The 22276-nt window shown below is 36.2% G+C and overlaps 4 protein-coding genes and 2 long non-coding RNA genes across 9 annotated transcripts; 2 read left to right on the forward strand and 4 right to left on the reverse strand.

Annotated features, from left to right (window-relative positions):
- Positions 4042–4725, reverse strand: LOC109846477 (prostatic spermine-binding protein-like). Its single transcript, XM_020415725.1, has 2 exons — positions 4195–4725; positions 4042–4115 (listed from the first exon to the last, which is right to left on the reverse strand). The coding sequence occupies exon 1, from the start codon at positions 4718–4720 to the stop codon at positions 4352–4354; it is 369 nt and encodes a 122-aa protein (XP_020271314.1). The 5' UTR covers positions 4721–4725; the 3' UTR covers positions 4042–4115; positions 4195–4351.
- LOC109845208 lies at positions 7949–9578 on the reverse strand. Its single transcript, XR_002248253.1, has 3 exons — positions 9492–9578; positions 8251–8743; positions 7949–8167 (listed from the first exon to the last, which is right to left on the reverse strand). It is a non-coding gene; the product is annotated as an uncharacterized LOC109845208 (long non-coding RNA).
- LOC109846081 lies at positions 9707–10066 on the forward strand. The gene has a single exon (XM_020415304.1). The coding sequence runs from the start codon at positions 9707–9709 to the stop codon at positions 10064–10066; it is 360 nt and encodes a 119-aa protein (XP_020270893.1).
- LOC109846082 lies at positions 12590–13451 on the forward strand. The gene is made up of 3 exons (XM_020415305.1): positions 12590–12744; positions 12833–13072; positions 13232–13451. The coding sequence occupies exons 1-3, from the start codon at positions 12590–12592 to the stop codon at positions 13449–13451; spliced, it is 615 nt and encodes a 204-aa protein (XP_020270894.1).
- Positions 15017–20144, reverse strand: LOC109845134 (ubiquitin-like-specific protease 1A). Of its 4 annotated transcripts, XM_020414344.1 has the most exons (6): positions 16617–16827; positions 16458–16537; positions 16284–16368; positions 15901–16196; positions 15656–15783; positions 15017–15560 (listed from the first exon to the last, which is right to left on the reverse strand). In XM_020414344.1, the coding sequence occupies exons 3-6, from the start codon at positions 16311–16313 to the stop codon at positions 15520–15522; spliced, it is 495 nt and encodes a 164-aa protein (XP_020269933.1). In that variant the 5' UTR covers positions 16314–16368; positions 16458–16537; positions 16617–16827; the 3' UTR covers positions 15017–15519. The 4 variants fall into 4 exon arrangements, with proteins under 4 accessions (XP_020269933.1, XP_020269934.1, XP_020269935.1 ...); XM_020414345.1 differs by lacking the exons at positions 16458–16537; positions 16617–16827 and adding an exon at positions 19892–20137; XM_020414346.1 differs by lacking the exon at positions 16458–16537.
- Positions 16927–18964, reverse strand: LOC109845135. Its single transcript, XR_002248231.1, has 3 exons — positions 17744–18964; positions 17402–17644; positions 16927–17229 (listed from the first exon to the last, which is right to left on the reverse strand). It is a non-coding gene; the product is annotated as an uncharacterized LOC109845135 (long non-coding RNA).

Genomic DNA, 22276 nt, shown 5'->3' on the forward strand with positions numbered 1-22276 from the left:
AACCCGCTATACTTACAGTGTAACACGTTACACTTACAGGATAACCCGCTACACTTTCAATCACAAACATAGATATGTTACAAAACATCCTCTACACTTAACACACTACATTTTCAATCACAAACACAGTCACAAGCTGAAATATGCTACAAACTCACCACTACATTTATAGTCACAATTTGAGATATGTAACAAATTTTAACAATGACCAATTTGAGATACATTCACAGTCACAACTAATTGCAAAAATTGAGATATGTTACAAAACATCCTCACATATATGTTACAAAACATCCTCTCGGGTATTTCAGATACATTCACAGTCACAAAGTTAGTCAAAAGCTAAGAAATGTTACAAAACATACTCACACATATTACAGAACAATTTTAACTTAAATCCAATTTTCCCTCTTCTTTCTTCTTTCTTGTTTTTTCCTTTTCTAGTTGGCTCATTACTCATCTCAGAGGCTCAACGGCTTATACAAGCATCATTAGGAACAATTTTAAGTATATAAACAACTCTCAACATGCAAAAAATAATAAAGAATGTAATAGATAGTTGCAAACTTGGGTTAAAGGCTTTGTTTTTGTTTTCTGTAATGGTTAATTCCTACAAAGCTTCCTGCTCTCTGATTCTCCAAAGCAAAAACCACCAAAGATTCACCATCAAGACTGACAAAAGGGGTTATTCATCCTCATAGTTTCCAACCCGTTCAACAGCCCTCCAATTTTAAAGGATCAGTAAGCTTCAAAGGGCCAAATTCAATATTGAAATTGCCTAAGGGCCTTAAAAGAATAGTAGACGAAATATAAAAGTATAGATGACATCTGATGATTTACAACAATCAACAGGAAAAAAAGGATAGATGGCATCTAGCATCTAAGGAAGTGAGTTTGCGGTGATTATTTATATCCTGAAATTAACTGATACACAGATTAAAAGAATAGTAGACGGAATGTAAAAGTATAGCCGCATACATTAAACATATTGCAATTATGGAAAATATACCTTCAGATAGAAATAAAGCTACGAACGAGCTGTCTTGCACAATCCTTTTGATCTATTAAAATTGCTTGGCCGAATGCGAGGCTAAACATATATGACATCAAGAACACCCTGAAATCTAGGCTACTGCAAGTACAAAAATATGAAGTATAACTATAAAATTTTTCATGGAACCACACTATACAAATGTTGGCATCTTTGTTTTGATGATGTTTAACAAACAATTTACCACTAATGTTATTTGTCTAGTATTTGTGTTTATCAATTTATTATAGACAAACAACATATTGGAGGATGGATAGAATCAAGCATTTACGATCATATCCAATAGAGGTTGGTGGAATAGTGGTTGAAGCCTTGCAATTCAAGTTGAACATCCAAGTTCAAGCTTCATCCGCAAGTGTACCAAGATAGATCTTCATTGAAGATCACAAGCTTGGGTATAATTAGTTTAGGGTTTAGATTATGTGTGTTAGATACTTTAAGCTCAATATCATATACACACACATTTTATTAGTTTCTATGTATATATATATAGTTATGTATATATACACAAGTTTTGGTTTTATAGTTTACAAGTTTATATAAATATGAAACCTATATTATTGTTTACATATATATACATGTTTCATATTTATCATTTTGTTAAATGCATATTGTGCAAAACTTCATTTTTGCATAATATTGAGTTTTTAGTTTATAGACTTAACAACAATAGTTTGTATCTTTTATCAAGTCTATAAAATCAGTTTATAAAGTTTTCAAAACATGGTTTAGTCAAAATGACAAAACAAGTATGTTTCATTTTCATGTTTTGAACCATTTTGTAAAATGAAGAGATTTCTCAAAGGGGAAGTGCTTTTTGAAAACCAGTTTTTGTAACATGTGTATTATCATGTTTACAATCATTTTCCAAAGTTTTATATTTTTCTAATTTTATTTGCTACTTTTAAAAGAGGTTTGAAAATTAGATTTTTGTTTTAAAACAGGCTGATAACTTGTTATCAGTCGACTGGTAAGTCGACTGATGACATCAGTCGACTGATGTGTCGACTGAAGAAATTGCTTGGAATGTCAAAAAAAAAATTTATTTTGGTCGACTGACCAGTCGATTGATGAGGTCATCAATCGACTGATAAGATTGTCAGTCGACTGATGAGCTGGAAAATACCTCTAACGGTCAGCTCATCAGTCGACTGATGAAACCCGTCAGTCGACTGATGCTGTAATGGCTAGTTTTTTCCAGCCTGTTTCAGTTTTGGCTTTTTGGTCTTTTTGCCTTGTTTTCTCTTGGCTTTGGGGTTCCTATAAATACCCCCACATATCCTCAGTTCTATTAACTAAAGAGAAAAGTTTTACAAGGGTTTTAATAGTTTGTTTAGTTTGTTTAAAGGTGTTTAAGCCTTTAGTTTGTGAAGCAATTTTTACAAGAGCAAAGTGGAGATCATTATTTGGTGTTTGAGCAATCACTCTTCTCCCTCTCTCTTGTTATCTATAGAGAAGTTTCCTTAAATTCAATTCTAGCTATTTTATTGTTTTAATTTAATTTCCATAAGCTAGATTTCATATTGATTTTAATTATTTTTATTGAATCTCTTTGTTCACACACAACCATTGAGCTTATTGTATTTACATTCATAGTATAATTTGGGTTGTGAGTTTGTGACTCAAAGTGTGAGCTTACATAGAGTTGTCATCCTTCGTAGAGAACAAACTTTGTTGTATTCGTGCTAAATTGTGAGGTTCACTTTGTATTACACTAGTACACCGAGAGGAGTGTGTGGTGAGAGACTGGATCGTCCCAAGAGGAGTGCGGTAGGTGGTAATGCCTAGAGAGAGATTGTAATTCCTAACACTTAAGAGAGATATGGGAGACCAACACTTGAGGTGGTAGTTAGTGTGTTTACATTGTGAGTGATTGTAAAGTTTTAGGTGAGCTAGAAAACTGAGTGTGAGGTGTAAACATTGTTCGGATGAGCGTAGAAAACCCGATTGTGATAGTGGAGATCTCCTCGAGGTGAGGAGCAGAGACGTAGGTCGTGGGGACCGAACTCCGTAATCATATCTTTTGTTTGTGATTGCATTGACGTACTTATTCTTATATTCATATCTTATATCGCCTTTGTATATTACTCTTCATATTGCCCTATCACATTTGTAGATTATTTATTTTACCATAGTATTAGTTTGTATATCCTTGCATATAATTCACCATATATCTCTTTTCTAGGATATATCCCTTTGCTCATATTGCTTATTCTTGTTCATAACACATTGTATATCTATCTTGCAAGAATAGTTTGTTGAATTAGTTTTAAAGCTTATAAAATCGGATTAGATTAGCATAAGACCCTAATCAACCCCCCCCCGCCCCCCCCCCCCTCCCCCCTCTAGGGTCTAACAATAAATTCTATGTATCGGCAAATACAGCAAAACAACATAGGAATAGGTTGAATACACTCACCCACATTGTTGAGGTACGTCAACACTTTCTACCTCATGACAAGTGCTAATATCCATATAATACTCATCGGGGATGGATGTCATAAGCTTCACTCTAAAATCAATGGCATCGGACATATATCTGCGTAGAGAAGGGTAATGATGAAACCTTCTATCTTTTACAAATAACACCAACGTATGCCAATGAAATGAAGTTAGAAGTGGGAAAATAATCTTATCAAGTGTGAGGAAACGTGTACTAGTTATTGGCTTAAACATGTGTTCGACACTAGACGGATTATTTTCGTTGATGCATCTCTACAAAAAACCAAAGAAAGAATTATTTTTAGTATCAAAGATAATATATGAATAATACTTATAATCTCCAATCAATAATCCACTTGCAGTAACCCATAGGCTGCAGATGTATATGTCCTTTGCATAATTTGGACGCATCTCCATCAACATATTTAGAAGAACAACATAGGAGGCTATAACCTGAAATGCACATAATAAAAAATTGAAGGTTATATGCTACACGTGCATTATGTGAAACATGAGGAAAAAAAGGGAACTTACGTCGCAACTAATTGCTTCTCCTTTAAATAATTCCAATGCATCCTTGCGAGTTACCAAAGCATCACTTGATGACCACACTAACGTCTCCCTACATATGAAAAAACTTACTAAATGTGTTGATGAAAACACAATAAAAGTCATAAAATAGGTCTTTCGATATTCCTTACATTGTCATCTTTTTGTCCTTCCAAAAGTTATCGAGTAGTTCTCGTTCATCATCCCTTACTTCCTTCCCAGATATTTTGGTACACCTTTTCGATTACAAAACGGGACAAAAGGAGAACGTGTAGATAGTCCGGCGAGCCGAGATCTCGATAGAACCGTTCATTTAATGGAAGGGGTTTTACGCTTGCCTTCAATCACCGTAATATCGCATGGGCTAAGCAGAAAGGTGTCATCATCCACTTCAATTGAATCCATGTCTACATCGTCATTAGCACCATCTCCACCATCATCTTTATCTACATTCATTCTATCTACATCTTCATCATCCTCATCCACATCACCACCATCCCCCTCATCTCCTACTCCACCATCACTTTCACCTTCACCTTCGCCTACATCTCTATCATCCTCCTCATTCCTGCCATCCCCATTGCCGCCATCACTATCATCTTCATCATCCCCGTCATCCTCATCTCCGCTATCACTATCGACATCCTCTTGCCTTCCACCGAATATTTCCCTCTTCATCTTCAAGAGAAAGTTTAATTCAACATTTTTTCTTGGATGAGCCAATCCAAATTAGCTTCAGTGATTATCTACATGTAAACAACCCAAGTACAATTACATTCATGAATCAAACCAACGAAAGAATAGATAATTCACCAACATCGAATAATAAGTTCCATTTTAGCAAAAAGCACATTAAATTACTATTTGAACCCACATAATAATTGGAAAAGTAACATTACATACAAATAAACCATTATACCTTTCCCTTGAATTTTGAAGAAGCATCTTCTTTAGTGAAAGTGGCAGCTTCAGCAATCCTCTTTTGAAAATTTAGAGACCTCGAGCCCTTATGATATTGGCTAAAATTATCCGGGTCTCTAACTAAATTCTACAACGCATTCCTCCGTGAAGGTTTTTGACACTTGTAGAAGCTTAGGATGGGTGGTAGGGCTTCAGCTCCTACGCGAAGGCTTAACTTTCCACAAGCTTATAAAACCATATCTGTGAAAAGATGATAATTTTAGTACAACAGTAAATATGACTAAATGAACTAAATATATAAAATGAAAAATGACATAAATATAGAAAAGGTTAACTTACCACCAAAACCGATGCAAAACCCCCTATATAACCAACTCTACATCGATTTCCCTCAGACCTCTTGGTGATGGTCTTTTTAGCCTTAACCATCTCAGTCCTTAACACATTAAACATTGTTTCAGCCTAATTGTACTCATTAAGAGTGTCGAATTTCTCAGCATATCTAAATGCAAACAAAGGGCAACCCATATTAGCTTGAGGGTACAATATAAATCCTATGATGAAAACCATGAGCATCTGTGGCACAAGAGGATCTCTACGCTCAGCCATCTCCTCAATAAGTTCACCCATCCTACCCCTTCTAGCACACACAATCTTCTTCTTTCCCTCGTTACTTTTCTTCTTTCCTCTCCTAGTCCTACACTTCCTATCCTCCACAATTTCTGCCTTCGACCTAAATGATAGCACGAGCTTGTAGATTGTCTCGTGATCGCTTCTATGGAACCTCGTATCTACAATAGATCCTCCCATCGGAAGACCCGTAATTCTCGCAACATCTTGAACACTAAAAGAGGTCCATTTTCCTCTAATTTTGAAGCTATTTTTTTCAACATCAAAGACTTCCAACAAGCAATCCATTAGAACAGATTGAATTGGAATATTAGGAACATCCAAATACTCGAAAGGTGTATCTCGAAGGGATGTCCGATGATCCTCCAACAATGTAGAAGAAATACGATTTTGGAGGAGGTCCCGGAAGTAGCCAACATTTGATGGAATTCTAACCACATCCATGGTGTGTGCTTTTCTGCAACAAAAAAAAATTAAGCCAACGTTAGTATCATATCAATATTATACTTTTTTGAAAATGGGGAAGAACAAGAAAGAGAGTGAGAGAGAAAATTGGTTAAGTGGGGAAAGAGAGAGAGAGGGGTGATTTGGGGTTTTAACCGTGTGGTGTTTTGGGATTTTAACCGTGTGGGTGTACAAATACATATATTTTTCCTATTGTATTTTGTAAGTTGGGCTTAAAGACAAATACAAAAAGATAATTGGGTTTATGGATACAACAAATACGTTGTAGTTGTGATGTTTCCTCCCCTCGTTGGGGGCTATGGTTTCATTGGGTGTGAATTTACTTGACTGTATGAGTAAGTGAATTTTCAAATTAAAATTGAGGGCACACTATTGCAATCTTATACTTACTTAACTCAGGTTCACAATGCACATAGACTGATAGTAGTCAGAGCACTCTCATTGAGATCAAGGCGACGACGAGCTCACGGCGTGGTCACTGCGACAGCGACGGGCAACGGCGAGGTCGAGATCAAGGCGACGGCGAGCTCACGGCATGGTCACTGCGACGACGACGGGCAACGGCGAGGTCGAGATCAAGGCGACGACGAGCTCACGGCGTGGTAACTGCGACGGCGACAGGCGATGGGGCGACGACGAGCTCACGGCGTGGTCACTGCGACGGCGATCTTACGACGACGGCGTCGGCATCGGCGACGGGAAGGGGGATGCAGGTTTTTCAATTAGGGCTGAGAGATGAAATGGGGGAAATGAGGGGAGAGAGAGAGAGAGAGAGAGAGAGAGAGAGAGAGAGGAACTGGGTTTTATATATGGCTATTGAAAGGATATTTTAGGAATTTTACTATGTTTCTGTATAAATACATGTGTTCAGCCTACTGTATTTTGAAAGTTGGGTTTAATGATAAAAACAAAAAAAAATTGGGTGTAGAGATACAACAAATAGTCATTAGGTTTATAGATAAAGTGAAGTAAACAAATGGGGCTATAAATAAAAAGCTCTTATTATTATTGATGCCCATTGGTATTCCAAGGAGTTATAGTACTACTAATTGTAGATGTCTATTGACATTCCCAAATAAATTATCATAAATATGATGTATGTAATATCTCCCTTTCACATGCCTATAAGTAGATGGCATGAGATTGTATTTGTAAGTGAATAAAAAAAGAATTAAAGGATTGAGTACTCATAATCTTCTCTCTATTCTATTTACTCATATTGCTATCCATTAGCTTTATAACAAACTGTGCATAACTATGCTCGAGAACATGTACCTATATATATACTAGTAAAAGGAGCGGAAAGAAATCCTTGTTCATGGGTGCATCATCAAACAGTCACTAGTAGAAAACAGTGCATTGGCGACTGGAAAATCTGTCACCAATGCCTCAAAATCCGTCATCAATACATATTGGTGACGGAAATGGATACGTCGCCAATAAATCCGTCGCCAATAAGTATTGGCGACGGGTTTCCCCGTCGCCAATATTTATTGGCGACAAACGACTATTAGTGACGGATTTCTTTGGCAACCTACGCCTTCCGTCGCCAATGTTTTAAACATTGGCGACAGATTTTTTTGTCGCCAAATTTTAAAACATTAGCGACGGATTTTTTCGTCGCCAATGTTTATCAGCGACGGATTTTTCCGTCGCTAATGTTCATTGACGACGGGGTAATCCGTCGCCAATGTATATATTTACGTAAAAAAAATTATTTTGTAGTATCCTCTCATACGAGAGAATACACATATAACCTGTATCGACATCAATCCAATTACAATATTTAACAATATATCATAAAATCAATCATGATATACATTCACATTCCAAATGAATACTTATTCAATTTCTTCCGTCAATCCACAATATCGAATAATACTCATCATATAATCACAATCACAATACATCTCGCATGCTCAAATAATATTCATTTACTACGCAATAAAATCACAAATATATTACATATATGTAAATTTCAAAAGTCATAATATGTCTTAACACAAGTCTCACTCATTCCTCGTCGTTGTCAGCATCCTTGTTATCAGCATCGTCTGTATTAGAACGTCGTATCGTATTGTTGCTCCCTACTGAAGTACCTCCTCCAACCTGAAAAGATTATCACTCCACATAAGATATATATATATACCAAAAATATCATAATAAATACATATATGTCACGTCATATATACCTCTCCACCACCATGAACTTCATGTTCGTCAAACGCCAACTGAAAGATCTCTAAGTATATCGACTCAGGAAGAATCTCCTTCAACGATGGACAATCACTAAGGCGCTGCACAACATCCCAAGTCGATTGTGCACCTCCTAGCTCGCGCGTAATAATGGGAATAAATTGAAAAAACATGGAGGGTTGAACATTGTCCATTAAATACCGTCCAATTTTAGCCACGACGTACGATGTCTCACATGGTCGCTTTGAGGTCACGGACGAGTCGCTTTGAGGTCACGGACGAGCCGCTTTGTATATTCCTGCTAGTGAAGACTGTCCTAACTTTTGCACTTGATAAAGGCACCCTCCCTTTCTTGATTGGTCTAGAGCCATAAACTCCATCAACAATTTCCCTCCATTGCTCTCTGGTCATGCGATTAGGATCGGTAGGAGTGTTCTCTATGCTCTGAGACTAGGACAAGACAAAGTCTTGTGAAGCTTAAAGCGCCTCCTAAATAACATATAGCAATAGAAATAAATAAATTAGGAATTCTAATTAGAAATACATGTGTGCAAATATGAAATTAAGTTTATACTTACATGCATATCCTTAAGTTTATGATGCAAATATGATATTAAGTTTGTAGAGCCCTTAATGGCCGCTGATGATGAAGCTATCACTTAATTCAGCAAAAACATCAATTGTTCCATGAAATGTCAAAAAGTACATGATGGATAATTAACTACTTTGTTATCACTTCCTGAAATATCTGAAATGGTACACTGATTGAGAAGAAAAAATCTAATATTACAAATGATGTGTGCTTATAAATTTCACTTTTTTAATACTTGGCATATAACCTCTGTTACTTTCACCAAAATGTCTGGATAAGGTTCTCTTCGTTTATAGATTTAGTATTTTACTTAATTATAGACGTGTATTAAGTTAATACTATGCTCATTACGCCAGTAAAAGAAATAGAATCCATCCGGGGACTTAGTTCGCTTTTTTAAGAGAACAAAAAGAAATCTTTTAATTATCTTCTTTCCGGCCCTACTTTTTCAGAGCGTATTAAATATAAAAGCACGCATAAAATGTTCAAAAAGAATTTATTACACTTACTTAGGATAACCCTCTGAGATGAGGTGAGTCGGTGAAGGCTGTTAAATTTTTTAAAACGGCTTGAAATAAGCTTTTATGCGGTAACTTTTTGGTATTAGAAGGAGAGTGACAGAAGAAAATCATCAAAAATTCTCACCTGATATTTTTCCAACACCTCCCAATCCAGTGTAAGATCCTGAGATCCCGGTACTCGTATCCTCGTCTTCATCGTCGTCGTGCATCGTCGCCGGTGAGCCCTAGATCTGAATCCTCATAATGGACGGTCACAAACGGGTTATGTCTTCATATATGGTGGTACTGTAATATCTTGGTGTTCTACCAAGCAAACAATTTCAGCTACATCATCTAATCATGCAGAAATTCTGGCAATTCATGAAGCAAGCTGAGTGTGTCTGGCTCATATCAATAATCCAACACATTCAGAAGACATGTGGGTTGTCCTCTCAAATGGAGGTACCAACAATTTTGTATAAGGATAATACAGCATGTATAGCTCAATTGAAGACGGGATATATCAAAGGTGATAGAACAAAACACACATCTCTAAAGTTCTTCTTTACTCATGATCTTCAAGAGAATGGTGCTATTGATATTCAACAAGTTCGATCTAGTGATAATCTCGCCGATTTACTTTCGAAGGCACTACCTACAAAGAGTTTCGAGGAACTAGTCTACAAAATTGGACTACGACGGTTCAAGGACCTCGAGTGATGATCTTACAAGATAGGGATGTAGACAAAAGGGGGAGCAATTTTGTATTTTTTTCTTTTCATTCTAGCAAAGTATTAGCTCAAATGATGGAACTGAATAATGTACTCTTTTTCCTTCACTAGGGTTTTTCCTATAGGGTTTACCTAGTAAGGTTTTAATGAGGCATATTCTTGGTTGAATAAATGAACATCCAAGGGGGAGTGTTATAATATTATTATTAGGGTTTTTTATTTCTAGCCCCAAATGTTTACTCATCTTTACCTATAAACCCAATCACTATTTGTTGTATATATAAACCCAAATATCTTTTTGTATTTATCTTTAAGCCCAACTTACAAAATACAATACTTGTATGCGTGGGCCCCTCAAAAAAAATTTAATTCCAACTCTACCCTTTGTAGTTTACTAATGTGTTCTTTATTAAGTGGGCCCCTTCAAAAATGTAAAATATTAAAAATTTAGAGAGAGAGAGAGAGGGAGGGAGAGGAACCAGTGTTCCTTTGTTTCTTTGCTATCCCGCGCGGGAGAGGAGAGAAACAGCGGGAAAATAAATCTCGTTCTCTCCCTCCCCCACCCCACCCCCTCCCTTTCTCTCTCTCCATTTCCTAATTAACTCTCTCTCCCATCCATTAATACTACATTCTTCCATTAAATCCATCAATTAATTTTCACCCACTTATCAATCCATCATTAAATTCTCAACTCCATTAATGTGTATGGTGTGATTTTAGTGGATATTCATCACTTTCTTAACAATTGAATGTATAACTTTGCAATTCACTCATCTACGAAGTTTATTGCATTAATTCATCCTCTTATTCATGAATTATTTGACATTGCTATTCATGAAAATTTGTTAAATTTTTTATATTTGACAGTATAACAAATAAAAATTATTTGAAATTGTTATTCATGAATTCATAAAAATTAGTTAAATTTGTTATATTTGATAAAAATGTTAGTTACATCTGTTACTATTCAACCACTCATTAATTTCACATAATTTCACGTTAATTATTTGACATGATTAGTTCACATTAATTTCTCATTATTAATCATGAATTCATAAAAATTAGTTCAATTTGTTATATTTGATGAAATTTTAGTTAAATTTGATTTTATCCGATCACTCATTAATTCACATAATCTTAGATTAATTTCACATAATTTGATTTAGTTGTCTATCTTTGATGAAATTTTCCTTAAATTTGTTTTATTTTTTATGCCAAAAATAGATGGATGAAAAATTGTATTGTGCATTGACGGATTTTAGAGGAAATAATCACTTTTTAAAATTAAATGTCAACGAGAGTTACAATGATTTGGCGGTTGCGGTGCAAAGTCCAATTTCTTGTAATGCAAGCATGATGTAATTGACTTACAAAGTACCCCACACACAAGAAATGTATGTGCGTGTATGTGATGATGATGATGTATCAATAATGTTCAATATACATCGAAGTTACAAGGAGAATGTAGTTGTCATGAATGCTGAGATGGATCGAGAGATATTATTTGGGCAACAATGTAATACTATCCATATAAGGTAATTTACACATTTGACATACATTAATACGTTTACCATCAATTCTAAAGTTCTCAATTTCTTTAAACTCTTGTACAATTTTCTATGCAGGAATCCGTACATCCCTTCTAGTGAAGAACATGTATCTTATTCACAAAATCCTTCTTCTTCACAAAATATGTCTCGGGAAGTTGGGAGCTCTAGTATGATTCCTCTTACATGGCACAATGCAATTAGAAGTGTTGGTCAAGAATTTTCTTAAAGGAACAACCCACTTATCGTCCTATTGATTTTCAGAAGAAGCTTAAAGCAGAATTTGGATTGAACATCCTTTATCATAGGATTTGGTGGGGAAAAGAGCTAGCTCAACGTGAAATGTATGGTGATACTAAATATTCATATGACCAACTCCGATGGTATAAAGATAAAGTTATGAAAACTAATCCGGGATCAATTGTTCACTTAGAGCATGAAGATGGAAGATTTACAAGAGTTTTCGTATCTTATTATGCTTGTTGGAAGGGGTTTATGGAGGGATGCAGGCCAATGTTGTTCTGGATGGTACTCATATTTTTGATAGGTATATAGAGTTCAATCTAATCAAAACTTGCATTAATGTACCATTCTTCATAAATATATTATACTTTCATTCATAATTGCTACCATCCCGGTTATAGGTATAAAGGAACCTTACTCGCCGCAACTGCTCTAAATGAAGATGGGGGAATGTTTCTTGTAGCAATTTGCATATGCGGGACGGAGAATGAGAGTAATTGGGAATGGTTTTTGGAATGCATTCGAGACATTCTCTTCAACAATGAAGATCCGTATACTCCAGATGATGAGCTGGTTTTAATCTCTGATAGGGACAAAGGGCTTCAGAATTCCGTTAAGAAATAATTACCATGGTCGCATCACTCTTATTGTATTCGTCATCTTTTGGCTAATTTTAAGAATAACTTGTCAAAGAAAGGCATTGTACCACCTTTACGAGATGAATGGTGCAAATTATGAAGAGGGCTGCTTATACATACACTACTCGCTCCTATAACAATAAGTGCAACGAGCTACGGAACAAATCTGAGATCGCCTATAATGAATTGTTGCGGATGAGTCCAGAAAATTGGGCTAATAGCTATTTTCCTGGGAAGAGGTTAATATGAAAGTTTACTTACAATTTTAAATGCAAATCATTTAGTTATATATACATCTCTACTTACCATTTATTGACATGCATGTAGATATGGATGGGTGACATCAAACCTAGCGGAGTCATTCAATGCTTGGATCAAAGAAGCTCGTTATTTGCCAATTACCCAAACACTTGATAATATTCGTAAGAAAATGATGAGGATGAGTTTTGAAAGGCGGGAGGCATCCCACAAGTGGACCACAACATTTGTTCCTACTGTGGAAGAGCACCTCATTCAAATCAATGAACAATCACGTTGTCTTTATGTTATTCCTTCTACTACGGGAAGGTATGAGATCTATGATTTTCCCACCGTTGAAATAGATTTGAATGAGCGTACATGCACTTGTCGTGAATGGCAAGTTGTCGGGCTACCTTGCAAACATGCGGCTACGGTAATTCGACAAAATAACAACATACTTTACTCATAATTTTCTCACTACTTTAGTGTGGAAATATACCACAAATGCTACTCCTTTCCTATATACCCAATTCCTTACGATGACAAGCCACATGTAGATGATGAAAATATGGTGATTCGGCTGCCGACAACATCAATTCTTCGTGGAAGACCAAGAACAAAGCGCATTCCTTCAGGATTGAATCCCCATAAAGAGTTAAAATATAGTAGATATCAACAGTATGGTCACAACCGTAGAACATGTTGACAACCTATTGCAGACTAGATATATTGTAAATATGCATGACTTTTGTGTTATAGTTTTGTGAAAGTGGCATACTTTTGAATCAATGTAAGACATGTTTTTAGCATAATTTGCTATGTGTTTGTAATGTGTTTGTTATGTGTTTGTATGATCGAGAGTTATGTGATACTTTTGGATCAATAGAAGGCATGTTTTTCTCTTAATTTTGGATGCAAGATATATGTTTGTGGTTTGGTTTGTCATAAGTCTATCCCGCTACGCTTTCATTCTATCACTATACACTTTCAGCATAACACGCTACACTTACATGATAACACGCTACACTTACAGGATAACCCGCTACACTTGCAGTGTAACCCGCTACACTTACAGACTAACCCGCTACACTTACAGGATAACCCGCTCCACTTACATGATAACACGCTATACTTACAGGATAACCCGCTACACTTGCAGTGTAACCCGCTACACTTACAGTGTAACCTACTACACTTACAGACTAACCCGCTACACTTACAGGATAACCCGCTCCACTTATAGTGTAACACGCTACACTTATATTACAGACTAACCCGCTACACTTACAAGCTAACCAGCTACACTTGTAATATGACCCGCTACCCGCTACACTTACAGGATAACCCGCTCCACTTGCAGTATAAACCGCTACACTTACAGATAACCCGCTACACTTGCAGTGTAACCCGCTACGCTTATAGTGTAACCCGCTACACTTATAGGATAACCCGCTACACTTACAGGATAATCCGCTACACTTGTAATGTAACCCGCTACACTTACACTACAAGATAACCCGCTACACTTACAGTGTAACCCGCTACACTTACAGGATAAACCCGCTACACTTGTAATACAACCCGCTACACTTACAGGCTAACCCGCTACACTTACAGGATAACCCGCCACACTTGCAATGTAACACGCTACACTTACAGTGTAACACGCTACACTTACAGGATAACCCGCTATACTTACAGTTTTACCCGCTATACTTATAGGATAACCCGCTACACTTATAGTGTAACCCGCTACACTTGTAATGTAATACGCTACACTTACAGGATAACCCGCTACACTTGCAGTTTTACGCGCTACACTTACAGGATAACCCGTTACACTTACAGTGTAACCCGCTACATTTACAGAATAACCCGCTACACTTACAGTGTAACACGCTACACTTACAGGATAACCCGCTATACTTACAGGATAATCCACTACACTTTCAATCACAAACATAGATATGTTATAAAACATCCTCTACACTTAACACGCTACATTTTCAATCACAAACACAGTCACAAGCTGAAATATGCTACAAACTCACCACTACATTCACAGTCACAATTTGAGATATGTAACAAATTTTAACAATGACCAATTTAAGATACATTCACAGTCACAACTAATTGCACAAATTGAGATATGTTATAAAACATCCTCACATATATGTTACAAAACATCCTCACACGCATTTCAGATACATTCACAGTCACAAACTTAGTCAAAAGCTGAGAAATGTTACAAAACATACTCACACATATTTCAGATACACATATTACAGAACAATTTTAACTTAAATCTAGTTTTCCCTCTTCTTTATTGTTTTTCCTTTTCTAGCTGGCTCATTACTCGTCTCGGAGGCTCAACGGCTTAAACAAGCATCATTAGGAACAATTTTATGTATATAAACAACTCTCAACATGCAAAGAATAATAAAGAATGTAATAGATAGTTGCAAACTTGGGTTAAAGGCTTTGTTTTTGTTTGCTATAATGGCTAATTCCTACAAAGCTTCCTGCTCTCTGATTCTTCAACGCAAAAACCACCAAAGATTCACCATCAAGACTGCCAAAAGAGGTTATTCATCCTCATAGTTTCCAACCCGTTCAACAGCTCACCAATCTTCGAAGGATCAGTAAGCTTCGAAGGGCCAAATTCAACATTGAAATTGCCCAAGGGCCTTAAAATAATAGTAGACGAAATATAAAAGTATAGATGTCATCTGATGATTTACAACAATCAACAGGAAAAAAAGGATAGATGGCATCTAGCATCCAAGGAAGTGAGCTTGCGGTGATTGTTTATATCCTGAAATCAACCGATACAAGGATTAAAAGAATAGTAGACGGAATGTAAAAGTATAACCGCATACATTAAACATATTACAATTATGAAAAATATACCTTCAGATAGAAATAGAGATACAATACGAGCTCTATGTCTTGCACAATCCTTTTGATCTATTGAAATTGCTTGACCGGATACGAGGCTAAACATATATGACATCAAGAACACCCCGCAATCTAGGCTACTGCAAGTACAAAAATAGGAAGTACAACTATAAAAATTTTCATGGAACCGCACTATATAAATGCTATGTATCGGCAAATACAGCAAAACAGTATAGGATTAGGTTGAATACACTCACCCACGTTGTTGAGGTACATCAACACTTTCTACCTCATGACAAGAGCTAATATCCATATTACACTCATCGGGGATGGATGTCATAAGCTTCACTCTAAAATCAATGGCATCGGACATATATCCGCGTAGAAAAGAGTAATGATGAAACCTTCTATCTTTTATAGATAACACCAACATATGCCAATGAAATGAAGTTAGAAGTGGGAAAATAATCTTATCAAGTGCGAGGAAACGTGTACTAGTTATTGGCTTAAACATGCGTTCGACACTTGACGGATTATTTTCGTTGATGCATATCTACAAAAAACCAAAGAGAGAATTATTTTTAGTATCGAAGATAATATATGAATAATACTTATAATCTCCAATCAAGAATCCACTTACAGTAACCCATGATGTATATGTCCTTTGCATAATTTGGACGCATCTCCATCAACATATTTAGAAGTACAACAGAGGAGGCTATAACCTGAAATGCACATAATAAAAAATTGAAGGTTATATGCTACACGTGCATTGTGTGAAACATGAGGGAAAAAAGGGAACTTATGTCGCAACTAGTTGCTTCTCCTTTAAGTAATTCCAATGCATCTTTACGAGTTACCAAAGCATCACTTGATGACCACACTAACATCTCCCTACATATGAAAAAACTTACTAAATGTGTCAATGAAAACACAATAGAAGTCATAAAATAGGTCTTTCGATATTCCTTACATTGTCATCTTTTTGTCCTTCCAAAAGTTATCAAGTAGTTCTCGTTCATCATCTCTTACTTCCATCCTTCCCGGATATTTTGGTACACCTTTTCGATTACAAAACGGGACAAAAGGAGAACGTGTAGATAGTCCGGCGAGCCGAGATCTCGATAGAACCGTTCATTTAATGGAAGGGGTTTTACGCTTGCCTTCAATCACCGTAATATCGCATGGGCTAAGCAGAAAGGTGTCATCATCCACTTCAATTGAATCCATGTCTACATCGTCATTAGCACCATCTCCACCATCATCATCTCCACTATCATCTTTATCTACATTCATTCTATCTACATCTCCATCATCCTCATCCACATCACCACCATCCCCCTCATCTCCTACTCCATCATCACTTTCACCTTCACCTTCGCCTACATCTCTATCATCCTCCTCATTCCTGCCATCCTCATCGCCGCCATCACTATCATCTTCATCATCCCCGTCATCCTCATCTCCGCTATCACTATCGACATCCTCTTGCCTTCCACCGAATATTTCCCTCTTCATCTTCAAGAGAATGTTTAATTCAACTTTTTTTCATGGATAAGCCGATCCAAATCAGCTTCAGTGATTACCTACATGTGAACAACCCAAGTACAGTTACATTCATGAATCAAACCAACGAAAGCATATATAATTCACCAACATCGAATAATAAGTTTCATTTTAGCAAAAAGCACATTAAATTACTATTTGAACCCACATAATAATAGGAAAAATAACATTACATACAAAAAACCATTATACCTTTCCCTTGAATTTTGAAGAAGCAGTTTCTTTAGTGAAAATGGCAGCTACAGCAATCCTCTTTTGAAATTTTAGAGACCTCGAGCCCTTATGATATTGGCTAAAATTATCCGAGTCTCTAACTAAATTCTACAACGCATTCCTCCGTAAAGGTTTTGGACACTTATAGAAGCTTAGAATGGGTGGTAGGGATTCAGCTCCTACGCGAAGGCTTAACTTTCCCACAAGCTCATAAAACCATATCTGTGAAAAGATGATAATTTTAGTACAACAGTAAATATGACTAAATGAACTAAATATATAAAATGAAAAATGACATAAATATAGAAAATGTTAACTTACCACCAAAACCGATGCAAAGCCCCCCATATAACCACCTCTACATCGATTTCCCTCAGACCTCTTGGTAATGGTCTTTTTAGCATTAACCATCTCAGTCCTTAACACATTAAACACTGCTTCTGTCTAATTATACTCATGAAGAGTGTCCAATTTCTCAGCATATCTAAATGCAAACAAAGGGCAACTCATATTAGCTTGAGGACATAATATAAAGCCTATGATGAAAACCACGAGCATCTGTGGCACAAGAGGATCTCTACGGTCAGTCATCTCCTCAATAAGTTCACCCATCCTACCCCTTCTAGCACACACACAATCTTCTTCTTTTCCTCGTTACTTTTCTTCTTTCCTCTCCTAGTCCTACACTTCCTATCCTCCACAATTTCTGCCTTCGACCTAAATGATAGCACGAGCTTGTAGATTGTCTCGCGATCGCTTCTATGGAACCTCGTATCTACAATAGATCCTCCTATCGGAAGACCCGTAATTCTCGCAACATCTTGAACACTAAAAGATGTCCATTTTCCTCCAATTTTGAAGCTATTTTTTTTAACATCAAAGACTTCCAGCAAGCAATCCACTAGAACAGGTTGAATTGGAATATTAGGAACATTCAAATACCCATCGAAAGGTGTATCTCGAAGAGATGTCCGATGATCCTCTAACAATGTAGAAGAAATACGATTTTGGAGGAGGTCCCGGAAGTAACCAATATTTGATGGAATTCTAACCACATCCATGGTGTGTGCTTTTTTGCAACCAAAAAAAAATTAAGCCAATGTTAGTATCATATCAATATTATACTTTTTTAAAAATGGGGAAGAACAGGAAAGAGAGTGAAAGAGAAAACTGGTTAAGTGGGGGGTGAGAGAGAGAGAGAGGGGTGTTTTGGGGTTTTAACCGTGTGGTGTTTTGGGGTTTTAACCGTGTGGGTGTACAAATACATATGTTTTTCTTATTGTATTTTGTAAGTTGGGCTTAAAGACAAATACAAAAAGATAATTAGGTTTATGGATACAACAAATACGTTGTAGTTGTGATGTTTCCTCCCTCGTTGGGGGCTATGGTTTCATTGGGTGTGAATTTACTTGACAGTATGAGTAAGTGAATTTTCAAATTAAAATTGAGGGCACACTATTGCAATCTTATACTTAACTCAGGTTCACAATGCACAGAGACTGATAGCAATCAGAGCACTCTCATCGAGATCAAGGCGACGACGAGCTCAAAGCGTGGTCACTGCGAGTGAGAGAGAAAACTGGTTAAATGGGGGGGGAGAGAGAGGGGTGTTTTGGGGTTTTAACCGTGCGGTGTTTTGGGGTTTTAGCCGTGTGGGTATACAAATACATATGTTTTTCCTATTGTATTTTGTAAGTTGGGCTTATAAACAAATACAAAAAGATAATTAGGTTTATGGATATAACAAATACATTATAGATAAAATGAAGTAAACAAATAGGGCTAGAAATAAAAAACCCTTATTATTATTGATGTCCATTGGTATTTCAAGGAGTTATAGTAGTACTAATTGTAGATGTCTATTAACATTCCCAAATAAATTCTCATAAATATGATGTATGTAATATCTCCCTTTCACATGCCTATAAGTAGATGGCATGAGATTGTATTTGTAAGTGAATAAAAAGAATTGAAGGATTGAGTGCTCATTATCTTCTCTCTATTCTATTTGCTCATATTGCTATCCATTAGCTTTATAACAAACTGAGCATAACTATGCTCGAGAGCATGTACCTATATATATATTAGTAAAAGGAGTGGAAAGAAATCCTTGTTCATGGGTGCATCGTCAAACACAGTCTCAAAATAACAAATGACGTGTATTAAGTTAATACTATGCTCATTACGCCAGTAAAAGAAATAGAATCCATCCGGGGACTTGGTTCGCTTTTTTAAGAGAACATAAAGAAATCTTTTAATTATCTTCTTTCCGGCCCTACTTTTTCAGAGCGTATTAAATATAAAAGCACGCATAAAATGTTCAAATTTGATGAGGGGAGCCGGAGAAGGATTTTTAAGAGCATCTGTTAAATCTTTTAAAACGGCAGGTCCGGTTTGAAATAAGCTTTTATGCGATAACTTTTCGTATCAGAAGGGAAGTGACAGAAGAAAATCATCAAAAACTCTCACCTGATATTTTTCCAACACCTCCCAATCCAGTGTAAGATCCTGAGATCCTGGTACATCGTCGCTGGTGAGCCCTAGATCTGAATCTTGACGAAGTTCAGCTGCCTACAATTGAAAGAGGCGGCGGCGGCGGCGGCGGCGGCGGCACCAGAGTTAGGGTTTTCGTTCGCGTTTCAGATCTAACCCAAAAATAGGGGAAATTTTACTTTTTGTTCTTCTATCGTCTGGATATAGGTGCCCAAAAATAGGAATTCATGGTACTAAGAAAGGTAAAGGTAAATAAATTAATTGATTGTAGGGTTTTTGGTATTAGGCCCTTCAATCTTCAAAGATCACAAATTTGTGCCTTAAATCTTGACAATGCATATTAGTCCCTTAAATCTTGGAATTGCATATTAGTCCCTCCAATCCTACCGAGTCTTGCGAAATCAACCTTACGTTAGTTTGGTAATGAAAAAACAAAATCGTGATTGGGTTGACTTCAAGCCAAACACTGTTAATTATCACATTACCCCCTCTTCTTAAAAAAAATGTAAAAATCATCTCCTTTAATGTTTCAAACAATGGAGGAGAAGATGATAGATTCCTTAAATGAGAAATTTTGAGTTACGGTATTTTTATGACCATTAAGGAAGAACTCAAGTGAATTTGATTTTTTTTAAAAAAAGAGGGTTTTTGGTTGAAAATATTATGACATGGATTTAGAAAGTTTACAGACGAGTAAAGCCCTAATTTTGCTTCTAATATTTAGATTTGACAGAATATTCTACTCAAATAAATTGTAATTAATCATAGGGATGATTTCGCATGACGTCATATGATTTGAGGGACTAACATGGAATTCCAAGATTTGAGAGACTAATATGAAATTATTAAAGATTTGAGGGATTAATATGTAAAAAAACATGATTGCAATTTATGCGTTGTCGGAGTATTTTTATAACCAAAAAACACTTTTCCCCTCTCTATATACTTCATTGCTAAAAGTGGGTTTCATCCCATTTCCAAGCTCAAAAGCTAGGAAAATGGATTCCAAAGAAAAGTCTCAATTTCGATGAATACTTCTTTATATAAATTTATGTCCCCTCAAACAAAACAAACAAAAATAAGAAGAAGAAGACATTCTATGAAATTATTAACATGGCAGAACTAGACAAGCTCTAAATTGAGAGGATGCTTATCTATTTGAGATTGTTATTCTAGGACAAGTGCCCAATAATCGTACATCCTAGACATTTGATTAAGACTAAAAAAATTTGTGCTAGATATTTAGATAGACTTTTTGAAATTTTTCGATAGAATTCTTCAACAAAATACTGGAGTTTCGGACTACATTTATATTCGTGGACTACGTGAATTAGGATTGTGACAAATTACTTATTGTGTAAATAGAAACTATGACAATATAACTACAAATTTAGTTCGTAAATTAGAAGTTTAGTAAATTGTTAAATCAATAAAGTTAGCTATATAGTTTAGGGTTTTTGAGATATTGGTGCCTCAAATCTTATGCGTTTTGAAAGAAGTCCTCCAAATCCTGATACGTATTTTTAAACAAATCCCTCAAAACCTACAACTTGTCCCAAACTAGTCCAAGTTAGCCTTTTCTGTTAGAAACTAACTCGACTAGGAGTGAAAATAGTCATATGGCGAATACCAAATCGTTGTTCCTCTCACTGCAGGAGAAACGAAAGACAACAAGGAGGAGCTTAAATATTAATTGGTTGAACACTGTTGACTATATCGCTCGTGCATCTAATTAACTAACCATCATCTTCGGTCACAATTTTTTGGGAGAAGTTACTTTCTATAAAGTGAGTACTAATCGAATGATCTTACCAAGACCGATTTTTATGATCGGAAACATTGTATTGAATCACACAATCTCTCTACAAGACTTCTTCATAACTTGCTAAAGAAAACTTTGCGCTCCATTAATGGGCTTTAATGTGATGTTGTAGACTTGCTCACGCTTATTACCAAGTGTTGGGCACCAACTCAAACTCCAAGTCGGATGCGGTTTGAAGGCTAGGCCCAATCCTAGAAGTTTTCTTAGATGTCAAGTTAACTTGGCGGGCAAGTTAGGATTGTATCTTTGATTCTTTATATAACTTCATGAGAATTAGATAGGGTTAGAGATCTATCATGATTAGGAGATTGAGTCTCATCATGATTAGGAATTTAAATCCTATTCTAATTAGGAAATTAGACTAGAGATAGAATTTTGGTTTTCCTATATATATTCTTCTATTGTTGGAGGAAAAACCAAAGAGAGTAGAGAGAAGGAGAGAGACAATATTCTTGTAATCAGGGTTTTAGAGGGTGTAACTAGGTTCAAGGGTATTGTGAGACAGAAGGTTTGTCAGTCTTTGTCCGTGTAAAAGATTA

Source organism: Asparagus officinalis, chromosome 6 (genome assembly GCF_001876935.1).
Source record: "Asparagus officinalis chromosome 6, Aspof.V1, whole genome shotgun sequence".
Classification (NCBI taxonomy): Eukaryota; Viridiplantae; Streptophyta; class Magnoliopsida; order Asparagales; family Asparagaceae; genus Asparagus; species Asparagus officinalis.

Excerpts from the sequence above, each read along its gene's own strand:
- LOC109845134 (XM_020414345.1), bottom strand. The coding sequence starts at position 16,313 with ATGCAAAGGACATATACATCATGGGTTACT. Across the intron at positions 16,197-16,283 it reads CATATACATCATGGGTTACT|ATATGCATCAACGAAAATAA; the intron begins GTAAGTGGATTC and ends GGTTTTTTGTAG. Across the intron at positions 15,561-15,655 it reads ATCTCTATTTCTATCTGAAG|GATATAAACAATCACCGCAA; the intron begins GTATATTTTTCA and ends GGTTGATTTCAG.
- LOC109846477 (XM_020415725.1), bottom strand. The coding sequence starts at position 4,720 with ATGAAGAGGGAAATATTCGGTGGAAGGCAAGAGGATGTCGATAGTGAT.
- LOC109846081 (XM_020415304.1), top strand. The coding sequence starts at position 9,707 with ATGCAGAAATTCTGGCAATTCATGAAGCAAGCTGAGTGTGTCTGGCTC.
- LOC109846082 (XM_020415305.1), top strand. The coding sequence starts at position 12,590 with ATGGTGCAAATTATGAAGAGGGCTGCTTATACATACACTACTCGCTCC. Across the intron at positions 12,745-12,832 it reads AGCTATTTTCCTGGGAAGAG|ATATGGATGGGTGACATCAA; the intron begins GTTAATATGAAA and ends ACATGCATGTAG. Across the intron at positions 13,073-13,231 it reads ATTCCTTCTACTACGGGAAG|TGTGGAAATATACCACAAAT; the intron begins GTATGAGATCTA and ends TCACTACTTTAG.